At 40.0% G+C, this 21,647-nt stretch overlaps 1 protein-coding gene across 1 annotated transcript; it reads left to right on the forward strand.

Moving 5' to 3' along the window:
* The first annotated feature begins 1,894 nt into the window (after positions 1-1,894).
* On the forward strand, positions 1,895-21,415 carry chst6 (carbohydrate sulfotransferase 6). Its single transcript, XM_044357507.1, has 2 exons — positions 1,895-2,185; positions 15,862-21,415. Exon 2 carries the CDS (start codon positions 15,955-15,957, stop codon positions 17,152-17,154), a length of 1,200 nt encoding a protein of 399 aa, XP_044213442.1. The 5' UTR covers positions 1,895-2,185; positions 15,862-15,954; the 3' UTR covers positions 17,155-21,415.
* The last annotated feature ends 232 nt before the right edge of the window (positions 21,416-21,647 follow it).

Raw genomic sequence — 21,647 nt, forward strand, 5'->3', positions numbered from 1 at the left:
TGCTCTCTTGGCCAGGTCACTCTTGAAAAAGAAATTTTAATCTCTTTTAACTCGTTAAATAAAGGATATATATGAAATCCAAAATCGAGAGTAATAAGTTAATAATCAAAACTAGGAGAGAGCCTAAACTAGGAGATCTCCTCCAATGGGAACTTCTCAAATCCAGACGGGCCAACTCATTCATATTTTTAAGATCCAGACTCCACTTTCTCACCTCAGCACATTGAACTCCATTCTCTGAGAGAAGCCACCCCAGGGAGCAAGCAAGTATTCCTACAAAACCTTCATCAACTTGTTTAAACCCTGGTGCTTTCATAATTGGTAACTTTAATTGGCAATTCAGAACTAAGCTGTTGTACCACTGATTTGACTCACTGCTTCCCAGGTAACAGTCATCTGTTATAGTCATTATCAGGTCTCTCCTACCAACTACACAACAGATAACTTTGCATCATTCATTTCAATCATTCACTAGTCATGGCCTTGTGTATCAGTTTCCCCTTTCCCTCTTGTGTCTTGTTTGTAAAATGTTGTAGTATTTATTACTTGTAGCTGTGTTAGTAATAAATATGTTTGGGGGACCATCCCCATGGTTCCTCAGGCCATCAGCTTTCTCCGCTGCCCAGTGCCCCAGAGTTTTGGCCAGCCAGACCATCAATGTTGCATGTTGTCATATTGTACACTTGCGTCCCAGCCACCTGCTCCTGTCACTTTTTTTTACCATTGAATATTTATCTCAGCACTCCATGCACTCTTCACTTCTCTGCACTATTTGTATCCTGTTTACAGTTCACAGAAATGGTTTCACCTGTATACAGTCATTCCCTGTGTACATTTACTGAAGATTGTTGTGTTGTTATTTTGTGTAAGTACAATGAGAGCCACTAAACTGGAGTCAAATTCCGTGTATGCGTAAACATACTTGGCCAATAAAGATGATTCTGATATACAGTACATTTTCATACATTATAATGCCAAAACCTACATACCACATTTGCATAGGCTTATGTCCTTATCATCACTTGTAGTTTTTCATTAAAGGTATACTATGCAGGATTTGTCGGCTGGTGTTTCTAAACACAGCATTCAATTATTCCCAGGGTCAATGAGTGAGAGAGAGAGAGCAAGGGAGAGAGCAGCAGTGGTAAAGCAAGCTAGAGAGTGAATGAAGAGAGCAAGCGGCGGTGGTGAGAACAAAGCTGTGAATCAGATGAATAAAATATTATTTTCTAATTGTGGCGGTTACATTCTGAAGCATGAATAAACAGGCCCACACCTCTGCACAGCCCTGTGGGAAGGTGCAGTATTGCTGGATTTTGTGTGAATTCAGAGCTTCATCTTGCCCGCTGTGGCCTCTTTGCTCTGTGTGTGTGTAGCTCAGCCCTGCCCTAAGTCAAGCAGACACACAGACCTGCAGCTCCTTATACATCCATGACACAGAGACAGTGAGCAGAGTGGAGCAGAGGAGAGAGACGAGACAGTGATGTAACCTGGTCTCTACGAGTTAATAGAGTCTCACCTCACACCTGCGTGCTGTTATTGGCTGGGGGCTACACACTTGCCGCCCAAATGTAGACACCCAGAAACGTCCAGAACACAGCAAAATAATATGAAAATAAGAAAATACATGCAGAGAGCAGGGTCTCTTCAGATACATATACTGACACACACTTGTAGCGGATCATATTTGATGATGGAGAGGGATTACTTTTATATGAGTCTATACATTTTTTAATGAAAATCCTACATAGTATTCCTTTAACTGTAACTCTACTATTGGAATTGATACAGTATTTAATGCAGTACTCTCTCTTGAGGAGAGTAGGGTAAATGTTTGGTGGTCCACAGACCTGTTGAGGCTTTATAAACTTAGCCATGACTCAGCAGATGCCACAAAGACCCTCAGAGGTTATCTCGCAGCACGGTGCCTCTGTCCTCCTCCTCCTGATGGGACACTGTTAACCCGCCCACCACCCTCCTCTGTCTCTGACCACCAGCCCCCGCCCAACCCACTGCCAGTCAGCCAGCAGAGCCTCTGGCCACGTCTCAAAACTCCGCTTTGTACACAGCCGGACAGACGGTGGAGGTAGCCGAGCAGCTGCGGACCGAGGGGAGAAGAGCACCGCGGGGTGTGGGGACAGAGAGCACCGCGCACCGGCTCCGTGCCAGGCAGCACGACCTAAAGGTAAGATATTCCTGATAAATTAATGGAAAAGAAATTAAACAACTAAACAATAACCGCACTGTTCAGGCTTTTCCTCTTCGGCCAGGACCGTTTTTCTTGTGTTCATGTTGGTGATTCGTGTTGTTAGTTTCCGTGGGGCCGGTGGGAAGCAGCCAGCGGGCGCATTTTGGGACAACGCATCAATAAATTCGTCCTCAAAAAATACAGACATGCAAGTGAATCAGCGGGTTGTTTGGTACCGTAACCTTCCCTAAGTTTCAAACAGTTTTACAGTACTGACCCCCCATGTAGACACAGGGGTATGAATCTCGTTTAGTACGGGTCCAGGCGGTGAAAATTAACCCCATGAATAGTTTTCTATATATTTTCTAACTGAACTAATTTTTAATCATAAAACAGTGAAATTCCATATTTGCCGGAGACCTTATAGCCCTACGAAGTACTGCTGGGGTGTCCCAGTTTGAGGCTCAGTGACAACTTGTAATAGACCCTATAAAGGAGGGCAGGGTCATGGAGGTAATGTCACCACACGGCTCAGCATTATGGTTGAATTAAGTATCAAAATGTAATATTTTTCCGACATTGGCATACACTGTATCTTAATACATCACATTAATGTAAAATCAAGTTAAATATTCACATTGATGCTTGATGCAGTGAACTAATGTAGGCTATATTCCACTGTTAAGTATTTCTGTACAACAGGCAAGATTTTTCACACATACTCCCAGTCCACTGAAAGTCAACAAGTATTTAATAACTGTATAGCCCAGACCCGGTGACCTATACTTGTCCTATAAATAACAAAATAGTTACATGTTACTTTTCAACTTTATTTGGGAGACAGTTATCCAAACTTGTTCGTACTGTCATGAATCTAGAGCTGCAACAATTAGTTGATTAATCGCTTAGTTGCCAACTATCAAATTAATCTATTATCTATTTTGATAATCGATTAATCATTTGGAGTCATTAAAAAAAAGTCCAAATTATCTGATTCCAGCCTTTAAATGTGAATATTTTCTGATTTCTCTAGTCCTCTATAACAGTAAACTTCTTTGGGTTATGGACTATTGGTCGGGACAGTTGAAGACATTTGAGGATGTCTCCTTGGGCTTCAGTAAACCGTGATCAACATTTTTCACCATTTTCTGACATCTTTTGGACCAAACAACTAATGGATTAATCGAGAAAATAATTGTCGGATTAATTGACAATGAAAATAATCTTTTAGTTGCAGCCCTACATGAATCTTTACACTTAACTGATAAAAAAAGTCATTTCATATGTCAAAAAGGCTTTTTGCCATATTATGACACGTAGCATCATATAGTTAGTGCAGCTTTTTATTACCAACTACACTGCGAGGTGTTTAGCACAATTAAATAAAGATAGCTTTCAATCAGTTTGAGATTTCAGCTGTTGGAGGTTGTTGTTGAAGAAAACTGCCTGGCTGAGTGGTTTATTTATCCTCTGAACACCAATGACACTCATGGCTGCTCCATGCAGCTGCACAAAATCCTGAAACAACCCTGAGAAGCTTATTGGGTTAATGTTCCTTTATGGAGACAGCTGAGCACAACAAGCAGCTTTGCTCAGCATGTTTTTTGGTAAATGCATCTCAAAAATAAGCAGAACAACAAAAGCTTGGAGTATAACCTTTATACAGATGCAATATGCTATTCTGTCCTGCAGGTTGATATTTGTAACCCCACTATTTGTACCTTACTTTTTTTTTTACCCCAACTGACCAAAGTATTCTTTTTTCCCCCTTTTTTTTCCCTCACAATTTGGAACAAGCAGTACCCACTGCACTGCAGTCCTTGTTGCTGCTAACCACCACTGTTGTTGTGATGTAGACAGTCACTTATATCCTACGATAGACATGAAGTCTCTGTTGTTACCAGATAAAACGTCACAATGTAGAAATATCCCGACCAACCAGCGCTAGTGTTGTTGTATAAAGGGCCTTAGACATGGACAGTGTGCAGTCGGCGCTTACAGTCTGTGCATACAGTCATAAATTTCAGGCTGCAAGTAGACAAAAAGTCAACACAGACTCCCGCAAACATGTAAAATTTACATTACATGGACCCCACTCTGAAAAGTATACTTTAGGTAACTCCTAGTGTGTTTTTCTGATCTAAACTCTTGCTCGAAGAACAAAAACATGATCCCTCACCAGCTTCCCACTGAACTCTGATAGTTGCATTCAATTGAACAACAAGCCAATCCCCAGCAATTGCCAAAAAGTGAAGCTGGGTCTGCAGTGAAGGGGATGTGCGTATTTCCCTGCACCACATGGGCGCTCCATTCACTGTGCCACCTTAACTGATGTAAACTACTGATTAATTGGGGATACAATTTAAAATATTACGCTAAATGTTAACAGCTATACTGTATATGTTATCAGTATTGTACACTGTTGGCACAGGAGGAAGCTGTAAAAGTTTCTCAAAAGAAATACTCTTATAATGTTTTTGAATTTGTCTCTCAGAAAATCTTTCAAACCCTTTCAGAAACTTCTTTCTACATTTATGGTGGATTTAAAGGTACTCATGGTGTCATGAGGGCCCATATACAGTGTAGTACATTTACATTCTCTATGACACTGTAGACTTTACAGCATGTTGGTATTATTAAAAGTATTATCTCGATGACATATATATGCCACACTGGCAGTTTTGCATGTGAGTTATTCAAATCATGCTCATGTTTGTACACACAGACGTGTACTGTGTCAGACTCTGTAACAATCGATAACAGAGGGACAAGAGGAGAAACTGCTGGATGCCATGGGCCAAATACAGCTAATTTCAGAGCAACTGCATTAGTGAGGATGGGAAGTGCTCCACTGTCGCAGTTCCATGTGTCACATGTATATGAAGCTGATTCAACCATTCAGTTTTGCTGTGTTGTGCAACATTAATCCTTGAGTGTATTTAGATTCACTTTAACTTCCTCCTGCTGGGCAGACTGTTAAACAATCCAACATGGTTTAGATTTCAGGGAAATAGAAAGTCATTTAAAACCGCCCATTACCTGAATCTAGTACCCGTGGATCACAGCCGCACCCTCGTAAAGAAATCCACTGATGAGGACTGGAACTGTGCTGCCGCAGACAAGAGACTGAGCCAGAAGTCTGAGACGCCCGATTGGCTGGAGTACTTTGGAAATGTTAAAGCATCAGTGTATTGAAAGCCAAGGAATTAGTAACTCAGGATGCATTTTTGATTATTTTGACCCGATTTAGAGTGTGTTGTAATCTCTGACTACTGAAGCTATGATGTGAGATGCTGTAAACTTAAATTACTGTGATTGGCTTAAATAAACCACTCAGTTGGATCAAGTAGGGATGAAATCATTCCAAAGAAGGAACAGGCCTTATGATTCACTGAAATCGCCTCTTTGTTTGCATCTTTGTTTCTCATAATGTTAACGTGACGTAAAGCTTTATAAGATTTAGTACAAATGTAACAAGTTGTGTCAGGATTTTAGTTTGACTAGAGGGTTTACAACAAAATCACCCACGGTTTTAAAATGTATAAGGGTGGATCCCTTTCTCCCTATGTATTTCAGTAAAGTTGCCAATGTATCACCTGTTTGGAGATGAGAGGATGTGATGAGTTGAAACCTTTACGACAAGCTGATTGTTACAACATTGGAGGCTTTTAAGTATGAATGAAAACTGGATTGTATGTGTGTTATGCTATATAGGAGAACTGGGACTGATAGGGGGGAGTGAAGTAAAGAGAGAGGAGGAAGGATCTGTCATGATGTCTGTTGTTTACCTTTGTTTCCTGAGGGTCTGAAGGTGAGGAGCTCATGTCGGGGCTTGTTCAATAAGCACAACAGATTACTGTTCGCTTGCATGGATCACCTCAGCAGTGATGTCGGTCTCCCACTGGAGGCTTAGAAGGACAGTCCTCTACAGCACTGTGTTTCTTTCTTCCTTTTACTCTTTTTTCATTTCAGAGTTTTGCAGCGAATTCATTTAGAGGCTGTGATAGACCACTGAGTAGGTGTGGTGGGTGTCCCCGCTTCCAGTCTAACCCTAAAGGAATTTCTGTTTTAGTGGAGAATTGTATCCTCCAATGATGGTTTAAGCTCTATCCACCCTGAAACTGTGTGGATAAAAACTTATAACCTAAAAAGTTCTATCTTATAAAAAAAACACTGATAATGTAAAGCAGTAATAACTGATCACTGCAGGCTAGATATGGAAAAACATCAAGGCATGGGAACATCATGATTAGATTATTCTTGACTATAAATTTTCTTTCTGTGACGCACACACTCAGCTGCATCTACGCACACTGTTCTTTTTTCCACATGTGCCACATGTGGATGGAGATCCTTTGGGTTAAATTCAGTACATATCATTCTTCAGGCTCTTTCTCTTCAGCTCACCTACACGTGTACGTTACCAGGTGATAAAACTGAAAGCATTCACATTGTAAACTGCAGGGGTGATAAACCCTCCTACATTTAAGAACAGGGGAGAGAGCAGAGTTTAAGTTCATGCCACGGTGTTTCATTGGATGGTTCCCAACCAGTAAACAAAAGTATGCAAAGAGAGTTGCTCTACAATTAGATATTAAAAAAAAAAGGAGCTCTGACATAGAAATACTCAAAATATTAACTTAAACCACATTAGCTAAAAGTTTTTAGCCATGCTAGTTGCATGGTTCTAGGAGCGACAATCATCAGCCTCAACTTTTTCAACAGCAAACTTTATCAGATCATTAACTTGAAGTTAAATATATGGGTCAATGACAAATAAGCCTTTTAAAAATGTTTTTTTTATAAAACGTTAAAAATGTACAGAATACATTTATTTGATGTTGGAAGAGTGTGTTTAAACAAGTCTTAATGGTTGCACAACATTTACAGGAATTTAGTTCAGTTTTAGACTGTATTTGCAATTTCACCAGATGAAAAATGTCAGGTGGCACAACCAAAGGTTTTTTGAAAAAAAAACACACTTCCTTCTTTTTTTTTTAAAGTAATTTTTTAGCAAGTATACCTGAGAGTGTCTACTCTGCCTAAAACATTACTATTTTGTAGTTGAGCTGAGCTTTAAAAGTAACTTATGGATTCTTGATTGTAAGGGGCGGGTATTTTGGTTTTCCAACATCCAACTTTAGATTTAAAATGTGAATAAATACTTTAGAAATTTAAAAAGTATATTGTTGTATAGAATGATTGTTTACATCACAATTTACAAACATTTGTTCACATCAATCTCCCATGTCTTGGTATTAATTAGTATTTTACCTGGTTGCACCACCTGACAATGTGGTTGCCCCGCCTGACTGTCTGTTCAAGTATAAGTTGGTAAATATAAAAACTTGTTATAATTTTCTAAACTGTACTAAACAGATAAGAAACAACATTGTTTGGGCAACATTATATACAAAAACTACATTTCATATTCAGTAGAAACTGCTACAGATAAAAACTGGTTTTCAATTCATTTAAGTAAACTGTACTAAACTGATGAGAAAGAACATTGTTTTAGCAACATTACATGACAATTGCATTACATTACATTGATCAAGTGACTCAGGTGCCACTGCAATGGGAGTTGTGTCCAGCGATTCTGGTGTAAAATTCAAGATCTCCTCCATAGCCCTTTTCCTTTCCCTGCTATTTCTTTGTTCTTGCTTCCACTGTTTCCTGACTTTATCCTGTTCTGCTCTGGACAGCTAGCTGATTGGGGGCTTCACAATTTTTCCCTCTCTCCTCCTCTTTTGATAACTATAAAAACATAAACACTAAGGTTAACTGAAATGTTCTAATTTTAAGTCTGACTGACTGCTGTACAAAATTAACAAATGCACAGAAGCTGTGGCTTATCTACATGTATTACCTTTCTTTCCTTTTTACATTACATTACATTTTTCATTTAGCAGATGTTTTTATCCAAAGCGACATACATATGAGACTGATACAACACAAGCAAGGATCTAGTCAGGAGACAACAACACCAGTAAGTGCCATAAAGCTTAAGTTTGGGCCCGATAGAGCGTAGATGCCAACAGGCAGTGCAACAAGGCAATGATTAGAGTACATAGAGTGCATAGAAGCATGTTTTGTTTTGTTTTTCTCTCCCTACAGTTCATCAAGTGCAGAGGTGTTTGCAAAAAAGCTTGGTCTTTAGTCTTTTCTTAAAGATTGAGAGGGACTCTGCAGATCCACCACCAGGGAACTACAGAGGAGAAGAGTCTAGCTTGTGACTTAGGGACCTGTTGTGGTACCAGGCGCCTTTCGTTGGCAGAGCATGGTGGGTGGGAGGGAGCGTAGACCTGAATGAGGGAGTTCAGGTAGGCAGGAGGTTTTGCAAGTGCGTGTCAGGGTTTTGAATTTGATGCGGACAGCAACTGGGAGCCAGTGGAAGGATATCAACAGCGGGATGACATGTGCTGTTTTGGGCTGATTGAAGACCAGACGCGCTGCCGCGTTCTGGATCATCTGCAGAGGTTTAAGTGTACATGCAGGGAGGCCTGCCAGTAAGGAGTTGCAGTAGTCGATGTGTGATATTACAAGAGCCTGTACCAGGAGTTGTGCTGCATGCTCAGGCAGGTGGGGTCTGATCTTCCTGATGATGTACAGGGCGAATCAACACAATCAAGCAACTGAGGCCACATGAACCTTAAAGGTTAGTTGGTCATCAATCATGACTACCAAGTTTCAGGCAGACTTTGTGGGCATGAGTTGGGTTGATTCGAGCTGGATGCTGATGTTTTGTTGTATGGAAGGACTGGCTGGCATGACAGGAAGCTCGGTCTTAGAGAGGTTAAGCTGAAGGTGGCGTTCTTTCATCCATGCTGATATATCAGCAAGGCATAAAAAGATACTAGCGGGGACGGTGTGGTCTTCCAGTGGGAACGACAGGAAGAGCTGGGTGTCGTCAGTATAGCAATGGTGTGAGAAACCATGGGAGTGGATGATTGCGCCAAGTGAGGTGGTGTATAATGAGAAGAGAAGGGGACCAAAAACTGACCCTTGAGGAACCCCTGTGGATAAGCTGTGCAGTTTGGACATTTCTCCATTCCAAGATGCTCTATAATATCTCCCTGACAGGTAGGACATGAACCAGCGGAGGGCAGATCCTGAGATACCAAGCTCAGTGAGTGTGGAGAGGAAGGGTTGGTGGTTAACTGTACCAAAGGCAGCTGACAGATCCAGCAGCAATAGAGCTTAGGACTGACCGGCATCTCTAGCTGAGCACAGTGATTCCATAACCAACAGTAGTGCAGTCTCGGTAGAGTAACCCTGTTTAAAGCCGGACTGATTTGGGTCATACAGGTTGTTGGCAGAGAGGAATTCAGAGACTTGATTAAAGACTGTGCACTCAAGTGCTTCTGACAGGAAGGGCAGGAGTGAAACCGGTCTGTAGTTTTCAACCTGAGCTGGGTTGAGTGTAGGTTTTTTGGGCAGAGGGGTGACTCGAGCTTGCTTAGAGGTGGTGGGGAAAACACCAATTGTAAGTGAGGAGTTGATGATGTGTGTGACCGTGGAGTTAAGTGTGGGGGAAATATTCTGAAGCAGGTTGGATGGTATTGGGTCCAGTGGACAGGTAGTGGGACGAGAGTTTAGAAGAAGTTTGGAGACTTCCTCCTTGGTCATAGGGGAGAATGAGGACAGTGTGGCCCTGTTAGTTGGCAACTGTAGACTGGGTTGGTCAGGCTCAGTGAACTGGTTATTGATAGTAGAGACCTTGTCAGTTTTTGCAAGATATCTTTCTCTTGCAGCTGGATCATTTTTAATGCGCTCCCTGTGGCATGCCGCTTTTTCTTTGCTTGATAGTGGCATCTAAAATCATTGAAAGGGATATTTTAAAAATGTAATAATATATATATACACAGTGTAATATTAATGTACATTTAATAAATATATTTAATATCTTTAATAAAAAATATTATATAGTGTGTATATATAGTGTGTGGTAACTATTAATGTACATTTAATTAATATCTTTAATATCTTTAATAACATACATTTGTATATCTCAGTTTAACATGTTTATTTAATCAAGAAAGGACATTCTTTCTGGTTGCGCCACCTGACATTTTCTATTATTTCCCAATTATTCAGGCATCTACTTGGACACCTATTTAACCTTTTGACTTTGCTAGCTAGTTCATTCATTCATTTTTACAATACAATAAAGAGTTTTAGATTAAAACAACTTTTTCTTAGTTTTATATTGGTTGTAGCACCTGACATGTAAACAGTACAAGTCTAACTATGAAGAGAAAATAGCTATTTTTTTGCAATATATGAGAGAAATTTACATACCTTTCATTCATCAGTCAAGGTCATTTGGGATCCTTTAGATGATGCAATATCCTGTTTACTCATCTCTCTCTTCAATTCAAAATAAAAGTTGTATGAATGCAGTTGCGCCACCCTGACATTTCAGATATGCAGATTTCCGGACAAAGTTGTTTTTAATATTCCAAACAATTTAAGAACAATTAAACTATTAAACTTTGTTTATTTGAAAGGTTTTCAATATAAAATTATGCCCCCATATTAATGTTATATTAATTCATATTTTAAATTACATATTTAATACATTTCATATAGTGTTAACTTGCTCAGACGGTTGTGCCACCTGACATTTTGAGGGTTTGAGATGGAAAAACGTAAAATATATATAATTTATATGATAAACTGGAAATATGTTCAAATTAAATAGGTTTCATAGAATAAAATGATGCTTATTATGAATCATTTAAAATTATTTAAAACCAAAGTAGTGCCCTCGGACACAAAAATCTGCATGTCACGTCATTGACCCATATATATTTAAAATACTGATATATATATACAAGTTTCAATGTATTTATTTGTAAAACTGTTTTACATTTGTTCAAATGGTTTAGTATTTTTTTTGTGGAGTGGACAATGCATTTTTGAACACCATAAATTACTCACAAATTATAATACACATTTGTTTTTTATTTTTATATGATTGTCTCTCCATACCCATCACTTACATTGTAAGTGCATTATGAAGGGATCTTCTAACGGTCGGTATGAACAGGAGGAATGATTACACCAAGAAAACCCTGTTTCAGTGTTCATTTGGGAACCTGACTGTTGTTTTAAGACAGACTTGAAAAATTGTGAACCTGTTCTTTAAGTATCACAGAAACACTAGTGTGGTTGTAGATTCTTGTTACTCCCTACTTTCAACAGAGCATCCAGAAGTGAAGATCATTTCTGATACACTTCTTTTAAAAAATAGCCAAAATAAATAAAGACATTTGAAGCTAATAGTGCAAATATTACATGTATTAAAATGCTAATTAAACCTTGTCTACAAAGACACCTACAGTGCTACATAATGTTTTTATGGACATTTCAATATTGTTTTGCTATTAAAAAGAATTTTATGAACTTTGTATCAAACATTTTTGCCTATTTTGACTTTTCCATTTGCCTCAAAGGAAAACAGATCAAGTATTCCAACTTACAGTGGGTGAAGTGGTAACATAAGTTTTCAATTTTGGTTGAAGAATTCCTTTAAAAAGGTTTTGGTTACAGTATCATATGTTTTTCAAAATATTAAGACCACATTTTCTTCTTCTTCTTTCGGCTGTTCCCATTAAGGGTCACCATAGCAGATCATCTGTTTCTATCTCTTCCTGTCCTCTGCATCTACCTGTCGCACCAACCACCCGCATGTCTTCCCTCACCATATCCATGAACGTCCTCTTTGGTCTTCCTCTTTTCTTCTTGCCTGGCAGCTCCATCTTCAGCATCCTTCTCCCAATATAACCAGCATTTCTCCTCCGCACATGTCCAAACCATCTTAATCTCACCTCTCTAGCTATGTCTTCAAACAGTCCCACCTGAGCTGTCCCTGTAATGTACTCATTCCTAATCCTGTCCATCCTCGACACTCCCAACAAAAATCTTAGCATCTTCAAGTCTGCCACCTGCAGCTCCGACTCCAAACCATACAACATATAAATATATTAATGTGTTTGTTTTATCCAGGAGGGAACAGCGATAGGTTAAAACAGTAGTCTGAGCATGCATTAATAATTGATACAGGTAGGGGAAGCTGCTCAAATTTAAAAATAGTGTTGAATAACAAACATCAAAATTCCATATCAGGCACATTGTATATATATCATGTTTTCCAAAAAAATGGTTTGATTTGGCTGCCATGCTTTTTTAATCAATACATTTTAAAATATTTTTTTCGTCCAAGGTCAAAAATGAACCATCACACTCTACTTTTTAAATGGTGTCAGAAATATATGATTTATCAGAATTTTAAAACATAAAAATCACCAAATATAAAAATCATCAAAGTTGGAGTTGTAAGGCTTAATCAGACTATGATGTCCTGTTGACTCTCTCACTCTCGGGTTTATCATTGAAAGCTTGAAGTGCCTCCTGCGTCCCATACAATACAGTAGATGACAAGAGCTTTTATTAAACTAATGGACTTTGTAACTTAACAGGATATAACAAGTACTGTGTAAATACTGCACTTCCTTCCAGGAATTAGTAAGAAATGAATAGATGAAAACTGCTTATCATTTATTTGCAGATGATATCCTCTCTTCATTTAAACCTAGTGAGACTTTTAGGTTATCTAGGCTCCTTCACTGTATAAACACTGTTAGGGACTGGACGGCAGAAACTTTTATACAGCTTGATGCTGATGATGGAAGTTCTGATTGTTCACCAGAAACGTTGTTTAGGGGTAATATTTGATCAATCCTCATTGATCGACACCCATGTTAAGCAGCTGATTAGATCTTGTTTTTTCCACTTAAGAAATAGTAGAAAACTCAGATCTGTGGTTTCAACTGCTGAACTAGAGATGCTTATACATGCCTTTATCTTATCTCGCATTGACTACTGTAACACACTTTTCTCCTCACTTAGTATGTCTGACAATCCAGAATGCTGCTACAAGACTACTCACTAGGTCAAACAAGCGATCTCATATTACCCCTATACTTAAATCTCTTCACTGGCTCCCTGTTGCATATAGGATCCAGTTTTAAATTCTCATTCTCACTTACGGAGCGTTGCATGGTGAGGCTTCTGCATACGTGGCTGATCTACTACACCCTTACTCATCAGCTCACTCTCTTAGGTCAAATATGCTAAACTTGCTGTCTGTCCTACATACCCTTCTTAAGACCCGTGGTGATCGAGCTTTTGGGCTGTGGCACATGAACTATAGAATACTCTGCCTGGTTACTCAGCAACCAGTATGTAGCGGATCATCATTTTATGTTTTTTATTGTGTTTTTTTATTGTGTTGTGGGTTTTTTTTGTTGTGTACTTTGTGTTTTAGTTTTGCACTTTCTTATCACATGTCTTTGATGTTCACTTTATCTACTATGTTCTCTTTCTCACTTTTTATTTTGTTTTATACCTTGTAATGATAAGCGCTGTACAAATAAAATTTAATAACTTACTTACTTACGCATGTAGGGAATTGGTTTTATAACCTGAAGAACAAAGTCATACCTAGAGTGGTTACAATTACATTGCGCAAGTGCAATAGAGTGCTCATTGTCTTTCAGATCGGATGACAGGGGGAGTCAACATGTGGGATGCTTAGTCATCTCTCCCTTCGTGCCACATCTTCCTTCCTTCTCTTACTGTATCTAGTTAGAGTTTCCTGCAAATCAAGCCCTTGCTGACATTCATGACTGTAGAGCAATTTTCATGCAAACTGATACTGATATACTTCTTCAAAGAATGTAGGGTGCCAGGAATTGGTCATGTGCAGAGATAGGACAAGCCTATTTTAGAAAAATGTAGCTCCTTCTGTGTGAGGATTTTGTGTGTGGCTGTGTGAGTGTGTTGGTGTTAAGGAAGTTCATACAGTAGGTGACACCTGAAGATGGTAGAGAATGGGAAAGGATACTGTTGACAAAAGCTGAGGCTCATAACAATAATGTTTGCTGATGTTTGCTGTCAGTTGCATGATAGTAAAGCAAATACTGCTGGTTCTGGGAGAAAAGAGCCAGGCTGCAGGTTGGCAGCAACCAAGACCCAGCAGTGACCTGCAACTGCATTGCTCCTGTCTTATACCTACAGTACTGCAATCACAGTGGGGGGCTCTGGGCTGCAAAGCTAGGTCTCATTCACAACAAATAGCAGCTGTCGCTGTCCCAGCTCATGAGTCTGTGTGAATGTTCCATTATGCTAGTAGCAGCTAATGTAGCCTGGAGCTGCTAGCCTTAAGCAGAGATGAGCAGCAGGCTGCAGAGGTCTGCTAACTTCTCTTCTTTCTAACTCCATACCCTTAGATTTTTTGTCTTTTTCTAACTTGTAGTCTTCAGACCCAACCAATGCTCACTCAAGTGACGTCACTAGAGACAATTTATCAAGCTTCACACAACTCCCTTTGGAGATGCAATAGGCTTTATACCGCTTTTTTCACATATGCAGCAGTACAGGCTGTTCATGGCTGTAGGGGCCTTGTTAAGAGGGGCAGCTGGATGGAAAATGCGAGCAGAGAGGACACAGTGTCACAGCATCACAGTCTGCATGCTGGAAAGCAACTGAAAGAGGGAGAGTTATAGGGGGCTAGACATGGCTCGATCCCCGCAATCAGCAGTGTGCTCAGAAAGATGCGAAAACTCATCGTATTTGTGCGAAGGATTAATTTCACAGGGAAATGGCTCTTTCATCCCTGTTCTCACGGTAGTGTTTGCGTGGTCGCTATCACTTGTCAGAGGCGGTGAGTTACATGGTGGCCACATATCAGGGATTGAGTGCACATTACTTGAAACTCTGGCGTCACCAGTAAACACAGAAGTGTTAGTGTTGACCAGGAGGTGATGGAAGTAATGAAGCTGTCTCGCCACCAATTCTCCTCATAGAGGCTGCCGCTGTGAGCACCTGGCTTGCTCAGTGTCGGCCACCTGGCCAGAGAAATGGAGGGGGGGCTGAGAGGAGACAGACCCAGACGGAATCCTCAAGGGACGGGAAACCCTTGGCAACACCAGGTGGCTTGTTAGTGAAAAATTGGTACAATGGGGGTCAGGTGACACAGGGTCTCTGGTTTGTTGTTTTTTGAGGTAGCTGCCATGAACCAACAATGTCAGCAATTTGTTTCATCGGTCTCCCAGGTACGTTCATGAACACCTGACTCTGAATCGCCCTGGGGATGAATGCAATTACTAAATTTGATTTAATTGAAAACTCAAAACTAAGGGTAATGGAGATTTTGATTTTGTAGTTCCCAAGCTCTGGAACAGCCTTTCTGTAAACGGTCAGCAATGTGGACTGTTTCTTGTACAGACAGGTCTTTCTTTAATATTGTGTCTGCTGTCTCAGTTTGTTAGTTGGTCATATGCTCTGTTTTCATCAATTTGTAAAGCAATTTGTGAAGCTTGCTCTAGGCAAGTGCCACATAAATAAACTTTACTTATTTAAACTGCTTCCGATACTGTTAGTAGATATCGTTGCTTTTGGCTCAACAACCTTTAATCCTTGCAACAAAGGCCACTTTTTGCAGGACTTTGATGATTTAGATACTACTCTTTTAGGACAAAATTTGCTAAGAGGTGATTTACTAGGAAACTTGTACATTTTGGAACATTTCCTGTTCAACATATCAATTTCTCTCTCTCTCTCTCTCTCTCTCTCTCCTTCCATTCAACCCTCTCAATCACCCTCAGCTCTGTCTTTTCTGCAGCAACACAGCTTCACAGAGGAGAAAAGAAGAGAAAGATCCACATCAAGCACCACAGAGCTTCCAGTGATCCACAATCATGATGCCCCGTTGCAGAGTGAACCTCAGCACCATGATTTTCCTGGTGATCCTGCAGGGGGCAGCAGTGGTGCTGTTCTGCGGCTGGTATGTCCAGCTCAGCCCCTGCGGCTCCGCCCCATCCAACGGCAAAGTTCACGTGCTGCTGTTGTCGTCGTGGCGATCAGGCTCGTCCTTCTTGGGTCAGGTGTTCAGTCAACACCCATCTGTTTTCTATCTTATGGAGCCTGCTTGGCATGTGTGGACCAAACTGCAGAAGCCCAGTGCGCGGGCACTCCGAATGGCTGTGAGGGATCTACTACGTAGCATATTCCAGTGTGATTTTGCAGTGATGGAGGCCTACCTGCCAGAGCACCACAACGTGTCCTCCTTGTTCATGTGGAGTCACAGTAGAGCACTGTGCTCACCTCCAGCCTGTACTCTCACGCCACGCAACCAGATCAGCAACCAGACTCAATGCTTCCAGGCGTGTGATGCTAGGGGCCTTCTGGGGGTGGAGGAGGCCTGTGGTACTTACAGTCACGTGGTGTTAAAAGAAGTTCGATTTTTTGAACTGGAATCCCTCTACCCGCTCTTACAGGACCCAAGCCTAGACCTCCGCATCATCCATCTGGTTCGAGACCCACGGGCTGTTGTGCGGTCCAGAGAGGAGTCAGCCAAAGCTTTCGTCAGTGATAACGCAGTCGTCTTGGAGCAGAGGAGCATACCAGCAGCCGAGGTGCAGTATCAAGTCATGCAGGAGATCTGCCGTAGCCACGTGCGCATCAATGAGAGGGCCATACTGAAGCCCCCTCCCTTTCTAAAAGGCCGCTACAAAATGGTCCGCTATGAGGATGTGGCACGAAACCCCCTTGGGGAAATAACTGCCATGTATGACTTTGTAGGTCTGGACATGACCAGACAGCTGGAGGAATGGATCTACAAGGCGACCCATGGAAAAGGTAAAGGCTCCAAGAAAGAGGCCTTCAAAATCACTTCACGAAACGCTGCAGACGTCTCCCAGGCTTGGCGTACCGCGCTGCCACACAACAAGGTCAAGCGTATCCAGGAAGTGTGTAAGGGGGCTATGTCATTGCTCGGGTACAGGACAGTTAACAGTGAAAAAGAGCAGAAGAGACTTGACATTGATCTGCTGGTGCCACGCGAACCGTATCAGTTCAGCTGGTTACCAGCCAAAACAGAGCATCCCAGTAAAAGATAAAACATGAATGACAGAGACTTTGTCACAGAGACACTACTGTGGACTGAAGTCTATATTCTATACAGGCTTTATTGGTTGTATGGGTCTATAGTGAGTGCTATCACAGACTGATTCCTCAACTCAGGGAACACTGGTATGATGTCCAAGGTTAAAGCGATGATTTGTGATTAATACACACCTAACACTCAGTGAGAGGATTGTAGTGTTAAATTGACTATTCATCACCTGATGTTCAGAGCTGCACATCAGCTGTCATATCTGGCTTGTGTGTAAAACACAAGTTTTACAGTAATTATACTACTCTGGTTGGCACAACCTAGTCTTTACATCTAATATCAAAAGATTTTACAATTTGGGTGAGTTGCCGTTGTGAAGTATTCGTGGACCTACCACAAAAGCATGGCCTCATTAATAAAACCAATAATTTGGTAGAAAACATAAGGAAGCTGACAGATAATTACATGGACAAACAAACACAAGAACCTTTTGTTTGATATATATATTTGATATTTTCATACTAGCACTGTATAGTTGCTTTCCACTTTGTGTGTACAGTTTGTGAATTGTGTGGGCCCATAATGGTGATAGAGTGCACTCTTGTCTGCACTAGGTGAACCTGGCCCTGGGTTTTGCATAGTGCAAGCATTCTAGTGGTGACAGGTAGTCAGAATATAGTCAGCAGTCCTGTGCTTGTGTAACACAAGATTCACAGCACATGTTTCAGTCTGAGACATCAGTGTGTAATGGAGCTGCTCCTACCAGTCAGTGATTATCAGAGAACTGATGTAAATTCACTCAATTTGAATCCACATTGCTTTAAGCTCGGCATCATGCCAGTGTCCCCTGAAGACCTGATCTATCCCAACAGGAGACTGTTGATCAGTGACGAAGCGAAGCCAGTCTGAGGCCAGTAATGTCACTGAGACAGGATGTTAGTTGACGTTATTTGGGGAGGACAGGAAGCATACTTAACATTGTTAGCCAAAACACTGAAAAGGTTTCACTTATATTTTTATGTCCTGAGTTAGAATCAGTGAAAGCACATTTGTGTATTAAAGCTGTACTAGGCAGAAATACACAAAGTGGGTCTAAAACTGAGACTATGTAGATACATCTTTCATTTTTCATCTTTCATCTTTCATTTCAGGTGTCAGTGTGGTCACTGTTGGAAAATAATATCATTAATCCAACAGGAAGTGACATATCAAAACTGAAGGTCAAATTTGATTGTGGAACCTTCATCTCATTGACCTAGTTATGTTTTGGCATCTGAAATGTCGAACAAAGTTAAAACATTTACCTCTTCCTCCTGCTTGTAGTGCAGTACCTCACTTACTGTGGCTTAGTTATTAAAATGGAGTCAGACATGATTGCTGTTCAGTAGTTGCATTAAGATGTTTACTCAAACTGGCTAACTGTAAATCTGCCTCCTGGAATCTCCCATTTATTTATGTCTGTTTACAGGAATTGTTCTTTTTTTATTGATTGATTAATAATTGATTAATTTTATTTTTCATACTTTAAATGCCTAGTGTTTTGAGTAGAGTACTTTGACAGTGATTAAGGATCAAAGCATTTAGTCAATAGTAGAACGTTAAATCATGTTGATTTACATCTTCAGAGCCAAATTAAAAAGACAACTTAACTACTGTTAGTAGTTAGTGTTCAGTTTCTTTGTGCTTTCTGTCAATATTGATCAATTATAGAAAAAAATATAGAAAAAAAAGCATCAAAGCATCCCTAGGACTTGTCATATTATGAACATAATCATCCATTATTATTTTTCATGTGAAGCAGAACTGTTTAAACAATATATATTTCCCTGTTGTACATTCTTCTCAAACCCAAGCTGTCTCCCAGTTGCACACTGCTGTATATACAAATACTACAAAGAATACACTACTATGTTGTACTGCAGAATATTCTCTGTGGGCAGTTAGTATACAGTCAGTTTTGTAAAGCTACTGCCACTTTCAAATTTACAAACTTAAAGCTGCAACAATACATATTTTTATATTACCATTAAATAGTAAATTACTATGTGTAATATGAAAGGGGTTGTTCATAGAGACAAACCCACAGAGAGTTATGCAGTTCCCTCAGCTTTATGTGGCATTTTACTATCTTTCGGCTCCTTAGTTTAGTTCAATAACACAGCTTTAACAAAGAGAAAGCAAAATATTTTTCTAAGGAAACAAAAAGGTTTTTTGAGACACATCCGGAGCTGTCTCCACACTTTTCATTTTTATGTCTAAATTTATTCCAGTCATGAGTTGCTCTTCTGTTTATGAGTTCATCAGAACTACATTCATAAAACAAGCATATTTGATATGCACATTTACAGCTTTGCGTATCCTCATTGTATCCGTTTTTCATTGTGAGCTTACTGTACATTCAAATCCTAGATAAAAGTAGCATTGTGGTATAGAGCTGGGACACCGGGACGGTTTAGTTTTAGTGGTGCAGGAAATTAAAAACAGGTCCTTATTGGGGTGGAGCCACAGAGCAGCTAGCATGGCAACATGTACAATGTGATTCTAATAAGAAAAGAGCATCTAAAGAGAAATTCCACCCTAAAGGACTGTTGTAACATAGCTCATCAGAAATACAATACCACAATATCCTGAAATTAAACAGTGCAAGGTGAATTATTCCTTTACCATCACTGCCATTTGACATTTGCTCAAGTTAGCACCAGCACTTGAATTGGCTCAATCAGCTGTGATGATAGGGTCCTGTTGAAGTAAAATGATAGTTCAACATGTCACAGTGTGCTTTGAAAGCGTAACTGTCAGTAAGACTTAACATTGCTGAAGATGAGGGTCTGTGTTGCTGTGCTCTGTGTGTCTGCCAGAGACTTCTGCAGCATGTGGAACAGAGTGTTCACTGAGTACACTATGTTCTGTCAGTGTGTGTGTGTGTGTGTGTGTGTGTGTGTGTGTGTGTGTGAGGGAGAGGGAGAGTGCATGTACACAGATGCTTATGGATTTTCCGACAGAGGATTATATTGCATGCTGTCCTGTCAGGTATTCCACTCTTTGCATTAATCAGTATGTGTTTAGCTCTGTGTGTTCGGACAAAAGTGTTGAAAAGAGAGAAGTGAACTGAGCACTGTGTTCTTCTATCAGTGCTTAACAGGCTATTATTTGATATCAGTCATCTTAGAGAAGGTTTTCCCCTTTGCTCCTTATCACTCAATTTTATATCCATGTTGATAGTGTATCACCAGCAATAAAAAATAAAAATAAGACTCAATGTCCCCACTTTGAACTACCAATTTTATTGCCCGTGATGCTTTTGATCAAATAAAAAAATACAATGGAGCATTTTTTGATGTTTAAAATAGATTTCAAGCCACAGTCTTAATGGACCATACTGGTGTTTTTGCAGGTTTTATTCAATTTACTGCAAATCACACACTTTTTTAATGGCATTTTGAATGTGTTTTCCTACCTTTAAGGCAATTGTGAGATAATAATATTATTGTAATATTATTTATAATATTATAAATTCCCTGTTATGGAGCTCAAGCAAACGTCACGTTTGTTTTGATGCTTCCCAGAAGGTGAGAAAACAGACAATCAGATGCTTTGGAAAATGATTATGAAAAGTCTGATTTGTAATAAAATGGTCTAAAGTAGTTGTTCCCATCCCTGAGCTTGGGACCCCTCTAATGGGTCTGTGACAGATATTAGTATGTTTTTGGGGGGGTGGAGGTTTCTCTAAAGTTCTGAAACAATCTGAGAAGTCTTTTTTGGAACTGTTCACAACTCATAGACATTACGCAGCCAAGTAAACACTGACTCACTTTAATGGGTCACAAGCTACAACAGTTGGGTACAAGTTGTACAAACACCAATATAATCCTTTAACTTGCTGATTGTGGTACTGTGTAGTGATGAAATAACGCTAATGAATTTATTTTCTGTTCTGTGATGCTTCAACCACAACAAGACAAGTTTTCCAGCTGTCCAAACCAACGTGTTTGACCCAAAGTTGTCACTGATGTCATAAAGTGCCTGAACATGTAACTCGTGTCCCTATACAATGTGAAAGATAAGAAACACTTTATTGTCATGTTTAAACGCATGTTGTGCCTTTCTATTAGACTTGATGGTGTTTTAGTTTGCATGCAGAGCCAGTTGACAGTGTCGGTGCCTGACAGAGGGTTCGCTGACAGACCTGTTCTTGTATTTATCTGAAAATGATTTATGAAGCAGAAACTTTATGGTACTAATGACTGCAATAAATATTTACATGACACCTTTGTCTGTTTTCATTCTCTTGCCTTCAACTGAAATGTGATTAGAAACCTTACTGAGTTCTCAGTTGTGTAAAGATGATGTTAGTTTCTCAGCAGAATGTAATTTACGTCAGAGCACCATCTGCTGTCTGGGTCCAGTAAATACTGGTAACTAAAATCCTCATCACAGGGTTGTAGTGGAGAGTAGATACACTTAATCCCACAATAGAAACTTTTTGATGAAGGAGTT

Source organism: Thunnus albacares, chromosome 7 (genome assembly GCF_914725855.1).
Source record: "Thunnus albacares chromosome 7, fThuAlb1.1, whole genome shotgun sequence".
NCBI lineage: Eukaryota > Metazoa > Chordata > Actinopteri > Scombriformes > Scombridae > Thunnus > Thunnus albacares.

What these genes read in the sequence shown, in the direction of transcription:
- chst6 (XM_044357507.1), top strand. Translation starts at nt 15,955, where the DNA reads ATGATGCCCCGTTGCAGAGTGAACCTCAGCACCATGATTTTCCTGGTG.